Source organism: Rhineura floridana, chromosome 4, assembly GCF_030035675.1.
Source record: "Rhineura floridana isolate rRhiFlo1 chromosome 4, rRhiFlo1.hap2, whole genome shotgun sequence".
Taxonomy (NCBI): Eukaryota; Metazoa; Chordata; class Lepidosauria; order Squamata; family Rhineuridae; genus Rhineura; species Rhineura floridana.
Window position 1 is genome coordinate 60,934,852 of NC_084483.1, and position 15,600 is coordinate 60,950,451.

General features: G+C 40.6%; 1 protein-coding gene across 3 annotated transcripts in view; it reads left to right on the forward strand.

Moving 5' to 3' along the window:
* The window catches only part of CD109 (CD109 molecule), a 148,956-nt gene that overhangs the window by 78,628 nt on the left and 54,728 nt on the right, over window positions 1–15,600 (forward strand). For all 3 annotated transcript variants that reach the window (XR_009762180.1, XM_061623137.1, XM_061623138.1), the window contains exons 21-25: window positions 284–502; window positions 1,173–1,314; window positions 1,914–2,090; window positions 6,499–6,580; window positions 14,606–14,834. Coding sequence is in view for 2 of the 3 variants with exons in the window: in XM_061623137.1 (XP_061479121.1) it covers window positions 284–502; window positions 1,173–1,314; window positions 1,914–2,090; window positions 6,499–6,580; window positions 14,606–14,834 (849 nt within the window). In the remaining variant the exon portion in view is untranslated. The remainder of the gene's footprint in view (window positions 1–283; window positions 503–1,172; window positions 1,315–1,913; window positions 2,091–6,498; window positions 6,581–14,605; window positions 14,835–15,600) is intronic.

The following is a 15,600-nucleotide window of genomic DNA, read 5'->3' on the forward strand; positions in this document are numbered from 1 at the left end:
ACAATCTGTAATATTTATTTATTTAAAATATTTCTATCCTGCCCTTTTACCCTATTATAGGGCACTCAGGGCAGCTTACAATAATAAAATCAGACATGTACATAATAAAATTGTAAGCAGTAAAATCACAAAAACATTAAAATAAAATACATAAAATACAATTAAAATACATAAAATACAATATATATCTAGGTGAGATCCTTTCTGTGCCTCCCAGTAAATGTCCTATTAAATGTGTTTGCTAGTAGCAGAAAGAGTTAATTAACTACTTTTTTTTTTGTAGGTTACGGTGACCCTTGATACAAGTGACACATTTGAAATTCTTATTGTTTCTAATGATCTCATTGCCATGGGAAACCATCGATCAGTATGGGTACCAAGTGAAGAAGGGAAGACTGTCATTTTTCCAATCAAGCCAAAACAAATTGGAGAGATTCCAATCAGAGTGACAGCAATATCAAGCATTGCTTCTGATGCTCTCCTACAGAAAGTATTAGTAAAGGTAATTTAAAGCCACCCTAATTTACATAAGCTGTTCATGGAATGCATAAAGCACTGTTAAAAGCTGTAGTCAAGAGCTGTTTAGATAATTAGTTTATGGCAAGTTTTTTTAAGCAATAAATGACACACAAACATTCTAAAGCCCCTGTCACATAACACAGTGTGCCAGAAATATAACAGAAAGGGACAACAATGACCATCTGCATTGACATTTTATCATGAATTGTGGGATTGAGCTAATGTTGCAAGCAATTTCACAATGTTGTACCTGTGCATCAACCTTGTTGCTTCAGAAACAAACATGGAATTTTGGAGCAGACAGCTACAGGCAGGAAAACGGTTAAATACACCCATTGCTTTTCCAAATACCGCCAACTGCCTCTTCCATGAGACACAATTCTGATAAGTAATATATCAGCTCTTGTGAAACAAATATCCATGGGAAGATTTATTGTTACATTTGTTACATTTTTGCTTCATTTTTCAATATCAGCACTTCCAGTGCAGTCCTATAGATGTCTACTCAGAAATAAGTTGCATTGAGTTCCGTAGGTATAGAATTGCAGCTTGAGAGCTGTAGAGGCTCCTAATATTGGGACACATGCACATACAATTATTAACATACCTAATAATTATTGGACATGACTCTCGTTTTTGTTTATTTTTTATAGGCTGAGGGATTGGAACAGTCTCATTCACAGACAGTTCTTTTGGATCTGTCCAAAAGAGTAGGATTTACAGCAGAAACACTGAATTTCACTTTTCCCTCTGATGTTGTGCCTGGCAGTGAAAGAGTACAAGTCACAGTTGTTGGTAAGCATTTCATTCCTCTTCATAGTTTGATTTGGATACCTACTGGCAAATAAAGGTTCTTACTGATTGCTGAATTAATCAGCATGCAAGTTATTTTGTTATTGGTATGGTGTCATGAGTGGTTTGGAATAGGTGGAATTGTTCAAGGTCAATCAAAAGGAAATATTCTGCAAGGTATTTCTCTTGTAACTGATTAATTTCAGCTCCCTTTTTGATTATTAATAAACTAGCATAGCTCTGTAGTTATTTTAGCATACATACTTATATTCTGCTCTTTATATAGAGCTTCTAGTGGCCTTCTATCCACGGAACTAATTGGATCCACGCTTGCTAAGCTTCAGGAATACTGCATCCTTAAATGCTCCCAGCCCATTTACTGGATCCCCATTACCGGCAGATGTATAATAGTCCATATGCACGATAATTTAAGTTATTGTGTGACAGCCTCATACAAGTGCATGCATATATTAGGATATCCTTTAGTGCCAATCATTTTTTTCCCTTGAGTTTAAAAGAAAACTAACAGGTGGCTAGCTCAAGCTTCTACATTGCTGATGTTGGCATTTCCATTATGTTGTCTTTTGTACTGTATCTTTCAGGTGACATCCTTGGTCCTTCTATTAGTGGTTTGGAGTCACTGATCAAGATGCCTTATGGCTGTGGGGAACAAAACATGATCAATTTTGCACCTAATATTTATGTTCTGGATTATATGACTAAAACAGGAGATCCAAAGTCCAACCTTAAATCAAAAGCTGTGTCATATATGAGAGAAGGTAGGAATATGTTTTTGGAGAAGCACCTGCCATCTATTGTGAGTTTCTATAACGTTTCTTGTATCCCTACACTAGAATTTCATCCTAGAAGAGGGAGCCTGGGAAGCTGTTTTCTGGGAGAAATCATGATGTTGCACGGAAGCTGACACCTCCTGCATGGATTGTGTTTGCCTTCTTTGTGCCTCATCCATGGCTCAGACGTGTGACACAAGCTGCATGAACTCCTTATCTGTCAATAGGCTGTTTACTTGCGGTTTATCACGTGATATCACATGTTCTTTCAAAACTTTTGGGGGCATCTGAACCACCCTATTGAGACATTGCAGGTGCAGGCTGCACTTGCAAACTTGTGGTTCCCGCTGCCTTGAAGATTAATCTTTGGAGAGATATAAGCTAAGGAAGTTGAGCTAAAAATCTGGAATGAAGTGGTATAAAATGGTAGGTAGACAGTCATACACATTTTCCAGCAAGCCCCTGCATCCACACAATATCCAGATGTATTGATGTATGCCATTCTAAGGTCAAGAGGCTGGCCAAGTCTGAGTTTCCACCCATCCTTTTGCAGCAGACCATGGAGAAGATACATTGTCCCTGCTTTCATCCAGAGAAGCACTGCCAATCTGTCATCATATGAAGATGGTCAGTTGCCAGTGTTGGTCCTTTTGTTTGGACAGTATTTGGCACAGTTGTACTGGTGCTGTCCCGCAGAATAGGAAACATAGGCTGAATACAGATGACCATTTATGAAGTGGTAACATTTCATGATGCATATTTAATGATTTGGTAAATTGGTTATCTGCAACATCCAGTTAGTGAGGAAAAAATTACTATTTTCCTGATTCTCTGGATTCTTGATTGGATGTTGATGTGCAGTAAAATTTATCTTCAAAATACCTGGCAGGGTGTAAAGATGACTAGCTGACCAGGCAGTTACATGTATATTGTATTAAATTATCACCTGGTAAATGGTTCTCTCTGTTTCATAGTGATGATAAAAATGAGGCCTTGGACAAATCTGTGTTGATGAAAGACTGTAATTTACAAGCTTCACAGAGTACTTGAAAGCCGAAATGTTTATGAAGCCAGGAATGCTGTGTCAGAATCAGATTTGATAGATCCATTAAGTTCACGTTAGCTTTCTTATTCATTCTGAGAAAATCTCTGTGAACCCTAAAAGCTTGTCAACAGTAGCTGTTACAATAAGAAATAACCAGGACAGTGTGTAACACCTTCCTCAAATTCTGTAGCAAGGTAATCCAAATTTTGCATTGCTCACACACATAGTTTAAGCATATCTTCAAAAGATACTCATCTTAACCATTTCTTCACAACCATAACACTACTAGAAAGTTAGAAAAAAAACCCTGAGAATGTCAGGATGCTGGATTTTGCACCCAGTACCATGTTATCTGCTTTTTCTGTACTTGAGTAGAATTGCAGCCTGCACAGTCCTGATGTCCAAGTTGCACAGGTTGCATCCTTTTTGAACACAACTGGCCAAATTTTAATCTCTAGTCTAAGATTGTTGACTTTGGTAGTGTCATGTTACAATTAAATTTGGACTCTCATCCCAGATCAGTCTCCCACAAAGAAGAAACAAAGGCCACCAACAATAGAAACGGTTTTGTTTGCTTTGCTGAACTCCATGGGTTGCATTTGGCCTGACAACTAGGCTTTGGCCACCCTAAAGTTACACAGTTAGTTTCAAAAATAATGAACATCTGTTTTTTAAGCAACTTCTTTGAAGTTTGCAAGCAATCTGTCACTCCCTGTAGATTGATTTATACTATCATAATGTTTTTAAGTTCTCCAAAAAGTTTTATTAAAGCTATTTTTAAATGAGTCATAACTGTAATGGTTAAATTTGTCATTCAGTGATGCATTGTTTAGCTTAAATCATGCTTGGCTTTGGGATTTAAAGCAATGTTTCTTAGCATTCTTTTCTGGCCAAAATAAGTGCTATCATGGAATAGTTTTAATTTTAAAACAGAAAAATACCTTTCTCCATCTTGTTTTGTTTTGGTTGTTTGCTTCTTATGGGTCTTTTAAAAAAGACTAATATTTATACATATTCTTTTATACTCCATGTTAGTAGGCTACCCAATATAACAAAAGAAACTTTATGTCTGAATTCCTAAAAAGTAAAGGCTCCAAAACAGTCTTTACAATTTTTTTTCTTTCCTTTTCTTGATGGTTATGAATAGCTTTTTGTTATGTTACATTGTCTATAAAAGAAATGCAACTTTTTAACATTTTAAAGTTGGAAGGCCTTTCAAACAGTGTACTATGCCCCTTCCTAAAACATCCCTAAAAGTTCAATCTTACACGTTTGCTCTGAAGTAACTTGTATTTGATGGTGCTTACACCCTAATAAGTGTGTTTAGGATTGCAGTTCATTTGACAACTGCTCACCCTTATCCTTAAAGGCTTAATGGCCATTTCATGCATTACATTCTTTTTTAAAGGAATAATATGTCTAAAAACGTAAAATGTCAATGCAACAAACACAGGTATTGTATAGGGGCGCTCCTCAGGCAAAGGTGATTGGCAGCAGTTTCCTGTTGCATGTTTGCTTGTTTGAAAACCCAGGTTTGGTTTTGTGTAAACTGTGAAATGTCTCTGACTATTCCCCCTAATGTTTTAATATAAATCCATCTGTAGTTTAAAATAATGGTTTCTTGACCTCTCCAATAGGTCCAGTTCTCATTCTTCTTTTGGTAGCATCATAATGTGTATTATGTTCTCATGTCACAAAAATAGTCACAAGGTAAACTTGTATTTTCATACAGGGATTTTATCTCTAACCAGGTTCACTGTGAAATATTAAGTGACCCTAAATTATTTTTTGATTCACACAGATTAAAATGATCCTTTGAGACAGCCCAGGTGTTCCTAAGGGTTAATTTATTCAATCATTTGATTACTTCATACAACTATTTTTAAAAAAACACATTTTTAGAAATACTTCCTGCTAAGTGGTATTATATGGGTTGGTATGATTTCAGTCTATACATTGCAGGGATTGACTCTATTTTGTTTTTATCGAAATACATTACAAATGTTTTCGTTGTAGTGCATCTAAATGTTTCCCTCTTGGCCATTTTGTTTTACATGTATGTCACTGTGTGTGTGTGTGTATGTATTTGTAGAGGAGTGATGTGGTAATATGTGGTATGGATGATGTAACTTAATCAGAGCTTGGAAAAGTTACTTTTTTGAACTACAACTCCCATCAGCCCCAGCCAGCGTGGCCACTGGATTGGGCTGATGTGAGCTGTAGTTCAAAAAAGTAACTTTTCCAAGCTCTGAACTTAATGTATGAATAATCCTGCTTCTTATGATAGACATCTGGACTAGGACAGATGATATTTTCAAGGCAAGCCCTCTAATTTTATTATTTTAGCTCTGTTTGTTAAAGAGGTGCTAAGAGAGTTGCATCCTTTATCTGGGTTGATCAGTTTTCTTTTTCCTAAACATTTCCACATCTGTCTCACTTCCAGAAGTGCACTAGTCAGTACACTGCAAACACACTGGAGGAAGCACCAGATTGGCTCCACTGGTGTGTTTGCACAGTGCCAACCTCCCCATTGCCTTGCCCCTCTCCTTCCTGGTTTGCAATAGTGACCCACTTGCAAGGCAAGATGGTCACTTCTCTCTTCCACTAATTACTTTCACCATATCAGAAGCAGAGCTGGCCCAAATATAACTAGGCCTTTTCTTTTTTTACAAAGTTTTACACTGATTTGGTAATAGGAAATGTAGATACTGTATGTGGGATTGTCAGGGTTCAAGTAATGATTCTGTTTGTAAGAATACGCAAGTCACTCACTTTAACTGCTCATGTACATGCTGAAAAGTAAAAGACCAGCGTAATCCACTGGATACAGTTTTGAACTGGAAAAGTAGATTTTGCATTTCACCTAACCAGTAAAGGTCCCTGGGTAAATGCTGTTCTGTTGAAAACAGAAGCTGTTTGGTAACAATGGGAATAATAATTGGGCTTGATTATGAATGAGTTCAATTCTTTGCCCCGAAAAGGTGCTATTGAATTAGTTAATAATAAAATCTCCTTATATGATCCTTCATATTTTTACAAATCAGTGTTCACATTCTGTCTGTATATTATGCCAGTTTGCACTCCTGTTACATTGTCCACATTTAATGCATTAGCTATTTGATAATGTGAGCTTTTATAAGGAAATGTTCATGATTCTTGCCTCTTATAAGGCAATTATTGTACTATATTGCAATTGAGACATAGTATTCAACCTAACATGTGTAGCATTTCATCTCTTATAACGTTAGACATTTAGCCTGCAATGGGTGCCTATTGAGGCGGTTGTAAACCTACTCTATGAACTCATCTCAGCTGCCCATACAATGCTGTGCTCATATTTCATTTCTCCAGGCTACCAGAGAGAGCTTCTGTACCAAAGAAATGATGGCTCTTTCAGTGCTTTTGGAAACAGTGACAACTCTGGGAGTACATGGTAAGTGCTCTGATGCACACACCCATCCAATAAACAACATAGGCTTAAAATGTATTTTAAAGCATCAATTACATTTTGATACAGCAACCAACTGCCAAAACCAAAGTCATGCGTCAGCCTTAAGTTATTATAATTCTCAAAGCTGGAATTCTACACCTGTGTCCATGTGCTAGGTACTGTCATGCAGTTTTTGTGTATTGCCCAGAGCGTGTACAGAATTCAGTCAACATATGATTCACATCTTGAATGTTGGGGATTATACATAATGAAGGAACAGGGTTGCAGTCAGGGAGTACTCCTGGATTCCAACTTGTCACTAGAGTCCCCAGTGGTTTCTGTGGCTGTGACTGAATCGCCAGCTATGGCTGTTCCTTGGCCGAGATAGCTGTCCTCAGTTGTCCATGCTTCCCATGTGGACTGTTGTAATGCGCTGTATGTGAGGCTGCCCTTGAAAAACAGTTCAGAGGCTGCAGCTAGTGCAGAATGCTTTTGTTTTTCCTGTTAAATTGTTTTTTTAATGTTTGCCACCTTGGGCTTGTTTGGGAGGAAGGTGGGGTATAAAACCAATAAATTAACAACAACAACAACAAGAGAATGTACAAACTGCAGTCAAGATATGCACATTCCCCAATTATGCATAATTATCAGGAAATGTGCACAATTCCCTCTTCATGGATGGATTATGTGCACGTTCTCCATGAGGTTTGGTAAATGTGTACAATGGCTGTTTGTTATACACATTAACTGCTCGATTTCCATTATCCCTAACATATATAAATATTTGAACATGTGTGTGTGTGTACATCTGTCAACACTCATGTTAACAGATAATTTCATTACTGAAAATAGTTGAGTGGCTTTTTCATTATCATCATCACTACTACTTTGTATGTTGCTTTTCCACATAGATATGCAGTAAATAGTTGGTTCAGTACTGTCACTTATGTTATTCAGCATCGACAGGGAGCCACTGGGAAAGATTTGGGTTGGGTGCCTATCATCAATATCTGGCGATACAAGTGATCTGCAGGGCTTCAGTTATCTGTAATGGATGGGATGTAATGGAGTCTCTTCTCCTCCAAGCAGGTGTGAGGGATGCTGCTGACCCCTGCATTGCAGAATAGTAGTGTTCTGTGTAGCTTAGAACCAACTGCATTTATTGCTATGGGCTCTGCCCTTTCCTAAAGAGGAAGGATTATTGTTTACTGTACATAGGCATGCTTTTAAATCTTTAGGCTGTTATTGCAATGCAGTGTTTGTGGTGCTGCTGCTCTTGGACAACTTGGATGATGCAAAATGGATATCAGGAGGCAAGAGCATTTGTTCAGCTACAGTAGTGTAGTGGCAAATTTAAAAGTGCAGGTTCCTTTCATACCACACCCCTTAGGCAGCCTCACTCCCACAGGCAGCCATGCCCCCTCGCAGCCCCCCCACTCATTCACTCACTCACTCACTCACTCACACACAGCAGATTTGCCAGCATTGCTGATCTGCCCTCCTCGCCACCAGAAGGAGGAGGAGGGGCTGGCATCAGCCTTGCTCACTCACTCACCCACCCACCTTGTTTCCTCACAGACATGGTGGGGATGTAGGAGGACTGAAGAGAAGAAAGGTGCACTGCTGCTGCAAACGGAGCCCTCCCTAGCTCTCCCCTTGCACCACTGCTCCTCCTCCTCCTCGGGACAAGCAGCTAGGCACCGGAAATCATTCTGCTTCTCCTTGGCTGGGCCCACGAGAGGTCTGCTGCTGCCACCTAATCTCTGCTGTCCCTGGTCTGGCCTCACCCCCTTCCTGCCTCCTCCAATCTGTCACCTGCCACACACCATGGAGAAGGAGGCGGCAGGAAAAGAAGCCCCCCCCCAGGCCAACTGATAGAGCAGAGGCTGCAACAATAGCCTCCCCAGCAGCACCAGACCATGGAGGAGAAAGAGGAACAGGAAGAGGAGGTGCCACACTGCATGGGGCAAGAGACAGGCTATAGGCTGGGGTGGGTGAATATCTGCTTAATTCTGACCTCCTTCTGTCAGAATTAAGTGGATTTTTCACCCACCCCAGCCTGCAGCCTGCCTTTTGCCCTGCATGGTGTGGCACTTCCACCTCCTGTTCTTTCTCTGCTGGCTGGCCCTCCTCAGAGAGGCTGTTGCAAGGCCTCTGCTATATCAATTGGCCTGAACATCCCCTTCCTCTCCTGCCTCCTCCTTCTCTGTAGTGTGTATCGGGGGTGTGGCTGATCAGAGGGGGCTGGCAGGGGGCCGCCTGCAGAAAAAGGAATGGGACAGTGTCCCGACACATCCCACCGCTTGACTTTTGGGGTGAACTGAAGGTGCTGGTCCTTACGTTTTAAAATTTCTTCGTGGCCTGGAACTCATGGACCTTCAAGGGTGCTTGTTCTGTGTGTGAGTCCCCACATTAGCTACCATATGTGGGTAGAAGTTTACTTCAAGTGTCTTTTCTTTGCTAGGTAAGAACATCAATTTCAAGGAGCAGGGCTTTATTGCAGTTGCCCCAAGGCTGCAGAATATTCTCTCTAAGGGAGGTTAGAAAACCTTCCTTATTTCTTGTTCTGTCAGCAGTTACAAGGTTATGATTGTACTATTCTAAGGTGTTTTTTAAAATTTAAAATTCATTTTAAAAATAATTACAACCCACAATGAGGTATGGAGACACTTCAGTCTGATAAACACAATACACAAACCATAATTTCTATTAATTGATTTCTGTATTCTCTTGATTTGTTGGCTGCTTCGATGTTTGGAATGGTGGCATAAATATATTTAGAATAAATAATAAGCTAAGGCTGCAATCCTGCAGCCAGTGGAAGGCTGGCTGAGGGACTGCGCATAACAATCCATACTATAGGAAAGAAGTGCTAAGCAGCTGGCAGAGAGGAGTCTATGGGTGGGATAACACCTATGGTGCCGGAGACCCCTTGGTACAGCCATGGAAAGCTCTGCTGGCATAGATGTCCCACAGCTGGGGAACATAGGAAGCTGCCTTATGACAAGTCAGAGCAGTTCAGTATTGTCTGTGCTGACTGGCAGTGGCTCTGCAGGGATTCAGGCAGGGGACATTCCCACCCTTACCTGGAGATGCCGGAGATTGAGCCTGAGACCTGCTGCATGCAAAGCTATGGCTCTTCCCAAAGTCCGCATTCCCCAGTGCTGGTGTTCTGGTGTTTGGGGGCCAAATGGGGGTATGTGTGCTCTGGTATCAGGATGGTCAAGATCCAAAGCCCCTTTCTTCCTCTGACAAGCCCACAGAATTGTCCCCAAAGTATGTCGGCTCTGGAGCTGGCATAGTTATTTCTCTTGCATTGCGCAAAAAGGGGAGGGAAAATGAAACCATCTCTTGCCCTGGCTCAAAATGTGACAAAATGATATTGACAGAAACACATGCTAACTAACCCAGCTATCACTGAGAAAAATGTATATCTTATCCTCAGATGTTCAGTTTCAAAAATTTCAGAGAAAATATAGGAAAAATGTAAAAGAATAATAATAATAAAAATAATTATAAGCCCATTGTTTCTCAGCTTCTTTTAAGAGCTATTTCCTACAAACCTTAAATGCAACTTAGACCTTTTTTTAAAAAAAGACTGTAAAAATCAACCTTTTCAAATAAGATTTCTGTGAGGAGTGAATTGTACTGGAGGCATTTTTTAAAAGCTGATACTGTTGGGCCTGGAAATGGTGCTTCATGGAGGGGGTGAGGAATAAAATATTTCATGAAACATTCCCCCCTGCTCATCTTTTTCACTGCCACTTCCTATTTGTTGTTCTACTAGTGGCAGCGATCTTGCTAACGGCGCAGTTTGGCAATAACATAAGAAGGCCCCTGCTGGATCAGGGCAAAGGTCTATCTAGTCCAGCATCCTGTTCCCACAGTGGCCAGCCAAGATGTCTATGAGAACCCTGCAAGCAGGACATGAGTACAACAGCACTTTCCCCACTTGTGATTTGGCATTCAGAGGCATACTGCCTGCAACACTGCCTTTCCCCCCTTTATTTTACTCACTGTAGTGCATTTGCTCCCTTTATTTAGAATCACAGAACCATAGAGTTGGAAGGGTCCTCTAAGGCCATCAAGTCCAACACCCTGCTCAATGCAGGAATCCAAGGTAAAGCATACCCAACAGGTGGCTGTCTAGCTGCCTCTTGAATGCCTCCAGTGTCGGAGAGCCCACCACCTCCCTAGGTAATTGGTCCCATAGCCATACTGCTCTAACAGTTAGGAAGCTTTTCCTGATATTCAGCTGAAATCTGCCTTTCTGCAACTTCAGCCCCTTATTCCGTGTCCTGCACTCTGGGATGATCAAGAAGAGATTGTAGCCCTCCTCTGTGTGGCAACCTTTCAAGTCCTTGAAGAGTGCTATCATATCTCCCCTCAGTCTTCTCTTCTCAAGGCTAAACATGCCCAGTTCTTTCAGTCTCTCCTCATAGGGCTTGGTTTCCAGTTCCCTGATCATCCTCGTTGCCCTTTTCTGAACCTGTTCTAGTTTCTCTGCATCTTTCTTAAAGTGTGGTGTCCAGAACTGGATGCAATACTCAAGTTCAGGCCTAACCAGTGCCTAATAGATGGGAACCAATACTTCACACGATTTAGAAACTATATTTCTGTTAATGCAGCCTAAAATAGCATTTGCCTTTTTTGCAGCCACATCACACTGTTGGCTCATGTTCAGCTTGTGATCAACAACAATCCCAAGATCTTTCTCACACGTAGTATTGCTGAGCCAAGTATCCCCCATCTTATAATTGTACATTTGGTTTCTTTTTTCTAGCTGTAGAACTTTGCACTTATCCCTGTTAAATTTCATTCTGTTGTTTTCAGCCCAATGCTCTAGCCTATCAAGATCACTTTGAATTTTGTTTCTGTCTTCCCAGGTATTAGCTATCCCTCCCAATTTTGTATCATCTGCAAATTTGATAAGCATTCCCTGCACCTCCTCATCCAAGTCATTAATGAAAATATTGAAGAGCACAGGGCCCGGGACCAAGCCCTGCAGTACTCCGCTCATTACCTCCCTCCAGTTTGAGATGGAACAATTGATAAGCACTGTTTGAGTACGATTCTGTAACCAACTGTGGCTCCACTAATATTTGTTCCATTCAGCCCACATTTAGCTAGCTTGCTAATCAGAATATCATGGGGCACTTTGTCAAAAGCTTTGCTGAGGTCGATATATTATGTCCATGGCATTCCCACAGTCTACCAGGGAGGTTACCCAATCAAAAAATAAAATAAGATTAGTTTGGCAGGATTTGTTCTTGATAAATCCATGTTGGCTTCTAGTAATCACTTCATTGTTTTCAAGGTGCTTACAGATTGACTGCTTTATAATCTGCTCCAGAATTTTCCCAGGGATTGATGCCAGGCTGACTGGTCTGTAGTTCCCAGCTTCCTCCTTTTGTCGCTTTTTGAAGATTGGGACAACATTAGCCCTCCTTCAGTTATCTGGCACTTCAATCATCCTCCATGATTTGGCAAAGTTAATAGACAGTGGTTCAGAGAGTTCAGCCAGTTCCTTCAATACTCTAGGATGCAGTTCATCATGCCTTGTAGATTTAAACTCGTTCAAAGTGATTAGGTATTCCTCGAGCATTTGTCTATCAGTCTCAAGCTGCAATCCTGCCCCTTCCTCTTCATGTTTCCCAGGAGGGTCATAGACCCTTTTTTGGGAGAAGACTGAGCTAAAGTAGGAACTGAGTACTTCTGCCTTTTCTTTGTCATCTGTTATCATTTTGCCATCCTCATTGAGTAGCTGTGCCACCATTTATTTTCTCTCTCTTTTACTATGGATGTACCCGAAGAAAGCTTTTTTGTTGCTTTTGGCATCTTTCGCTAACCTCAGCTCATTCTCAGCTTTAGCTTTCCTGATGCCATCCCTGCAATTCCATGCTACCTTTCTGTACTCTTCCTTCCACTTTCTGTATGTGTCCTTTTTTGTTTTCAGGTGATCTCTAAGGTTTCTGTGAAGCCACATTGGCTTCTTCTTTCTGCTATCTTCTCCCTTTTTTCCTTGACAGAATTGTTTGCCATTGTGCCTTTAGAATTTCCTCTTTTAGAAACTGCCACCCATCTTGGACTCCTTTTCTCATTGGGGTTGCTTGCCATGGAATCTTACTTATCATTGTACTGAGTTTATTAAAATCTGCTTTCCTGAAGTCCAGGGTACACGTATGGCTACCCTCAGATTTTGCTTCCTTTAAAATCAAGAACTCTAGTATAGCATGGTCACTTTCTCCCAGAGTTCCTGTAACTGCCACTTCATCCACCAAGTCATTTCTGTTGGTTAGAATCAAGTCAAGGATAGCTGATCCTCTAGTTGCTTCCTCCACTTTTTGTAGGAGAAAGTTATCTCCAACACAAGTCAGGATTTCTTGGAGGGGCTGTATTTGGCAGAATTTGTCTCCCAACAGATATTGTGGTAATTGAAGTCCCCCATTACTACTATATCATGCCTCCTCGAAACATTGGCAATTTGCTTTGCAAAAGTTTCATCTTCATCTTCTCCTTGATTGGTTGGTCAGTAGTAGACTCCAACCACCATGTTCCTTTTATTCCTTGTCCTATTTATTTTAATCCAGATAGTCTCAGTGGAGCTACCAAGCTCATCCTCCTGTATTTCTGTGCAGGGATATATATTTTTAACATATAGCTTGACTCTGCCTCCCTTTCTCTTTCTTCTGTTCTTTTTGAACAGGTTGTATCCTTCAATCTCTGTGTTCTAGTCATGGGAGTCATCCCACCAAGTTTCAGTTATACCTATCAAGTCATATTTATTCTCCTGTATTAACAGTTCAAGTTCGTCCGGTTTGTTTCCCATACTCTGAGCACTAGTATACAGACATGGAAGAGATTTTACTCATAAGTTGCTAGAGTGAGGGAAAGAAACAGTGTTTGAACTCTGATTTGGCTTTATGAATATGTCACAGCTAAGTGATGATGTCTGAAGCCAAATTAGAGTGAAGGCATTGCTTCTTGCCTTCCCTCTGGTGACTTGTGTGTGTGGGGGAAGAAGATAAAGATGGATTTCTGGGTGCTACTGAATGCCATCTGCCTCTCCTGCCATGACCACCAGTAAGTGAGTAAATTTCTCAGGATCCCCTCCTCCAGTACAGAATTGCCAAAACTAAGCCCTGTTTCATAGTCTGAAAACAACATGGTGAAGCAGTAAGCTCCAATTAAGCCTAGTTGCAATTTTTCACCATTATCATTACAGTCCTAATTATTTCAGCCATGGAGAGCAGGCTCTGGAATGGCTACACTACAGTCCAGTATAGCACCTCTATGCCATGTTGATGCTAGGTGTCCTGTTGCTGGATTTTCAATCAGAACTTTCATTGCCTTCCCATCTTTTACCTAGGCGTATTCCCAGCTGCCCACATGCTTCTACAAGAGCAATCTCAACTTGTGGGTCTGGGAGTAAAGTGGGTCACCAAATAAATTCAAGGAAAGGTGTGGAAAGTCAATGAACTGACTGTAAAAAGTTGGAACACCTGGTTGCTGGCTGCTTCCAACTTTTGGAGGATGAAGCATCTGTTCTTGTTCTGGCTTTGTATGGTAGTTCTTGCACTGTAATTTGGCACATTAGTGATCTCTCTGAAAAAGCCATCTGCCATTCCCAAATATTTTAATTTAAGGGCTGATTTGAACATTTCACCCTTGAGATTTTTTTAAAAAACTTTGTAGCACAACTCCAGTATATTCGCCCAATAGAATTTATTTATCTATTTGCACTCAGAGCTTGCTTTTCCTCTAAAGATCACAGTGGAGCCTGCATATGGTTTCCATATGGTCTCCAATTCAGACAGTTTACAGGGCCAGATATGTTCATGACAATATGTAGCATGCAAATTATGTCCATCATATGCAGTTAGCACATACAAGCCTTCCAGTGCATATATTTTTGATACCTCTTAAGTTGTGTATCTCTGGTGCAACCAAAATAATTTTGTGCTATATCAGAAATAACTAGATCTGTGAAAAGTTTTAACTTTGTATTTACTGATTACTTCTCCCTAGGTTATCGGCTTTTGTGTTAAAAAGTTTCATTCAAGCTCAGCCATTCATAGATATTGATTCGACTATACTGGAGACAACAGCAGCTTGGATTGTCAGTCATCAGAAACACAATGGAGAATTCCAGGAGCCTGGAAGAATATTGCATACTGAACTGCAAGGAGGAACTAACAGCCCTGTCTCTCTTACAGCCTATATTATGACTGCACTATTAGAGTACCAAACGGATAAGGTAGTAGTAACACTAATGTTAATATGCATAGAAAAAAATTAAAGCAGCTACAATGCAATTTAATACTTTTTTAAAAATCAAAGACCATTACCAGGAATAGTAGACACATGAATCTGCCTTAGTGTAGAGTCACACTCACTGTTCTGCCACCTCTCTTTTCTGAAAACGGGCACAAGATGCTACTCAGCCTCTTCCTTTTTACCTTAAAACCTGGTGGGATCAGCTTGAGTGCATTTTTTTAAAAAAAATTCAGCTTCAAAGAGATTTGCAGCTGATCAGCAGATCAACTTATTGCCTCTCCAGGTGTGGCCAATGGAAACTCTTTGTTGTAGGTGACTAATGTGCTCACAGCCTTATACTGAGTCAGGCTAGTCGTCCATATTGCTCAGTATTGTCTACATAACCTGGAAGTAGCTCTTCAGATGGCTTCATTCCCAGCTCTACTTGGCAGGCCTGTAGCCCACAGAGCTAGGCCACCCCTGCCCCCTAATTATATTTTTTTGCCACCAAATCTTTTTTTACAAGAAAAGTTATTACAGAAAAAGTTCTGCCCCCCTTTTTTGGGGGGTTCTCTCCCTCAATTTTAGGCTGACTATGACCCTGCTACTTGGAGACACCAGGGATTGAACTTGGGACCTTCTGCCACTGCAAAGCATGTGCTCTGCCACTGCACAATGCCTCTTCCTCAGTGTTCTTCACACAGTTTCAGTGCTTCATCTCACTGGCAAGATGGAATTAATTTTTTTTTATTAATGCCTAGTTACAG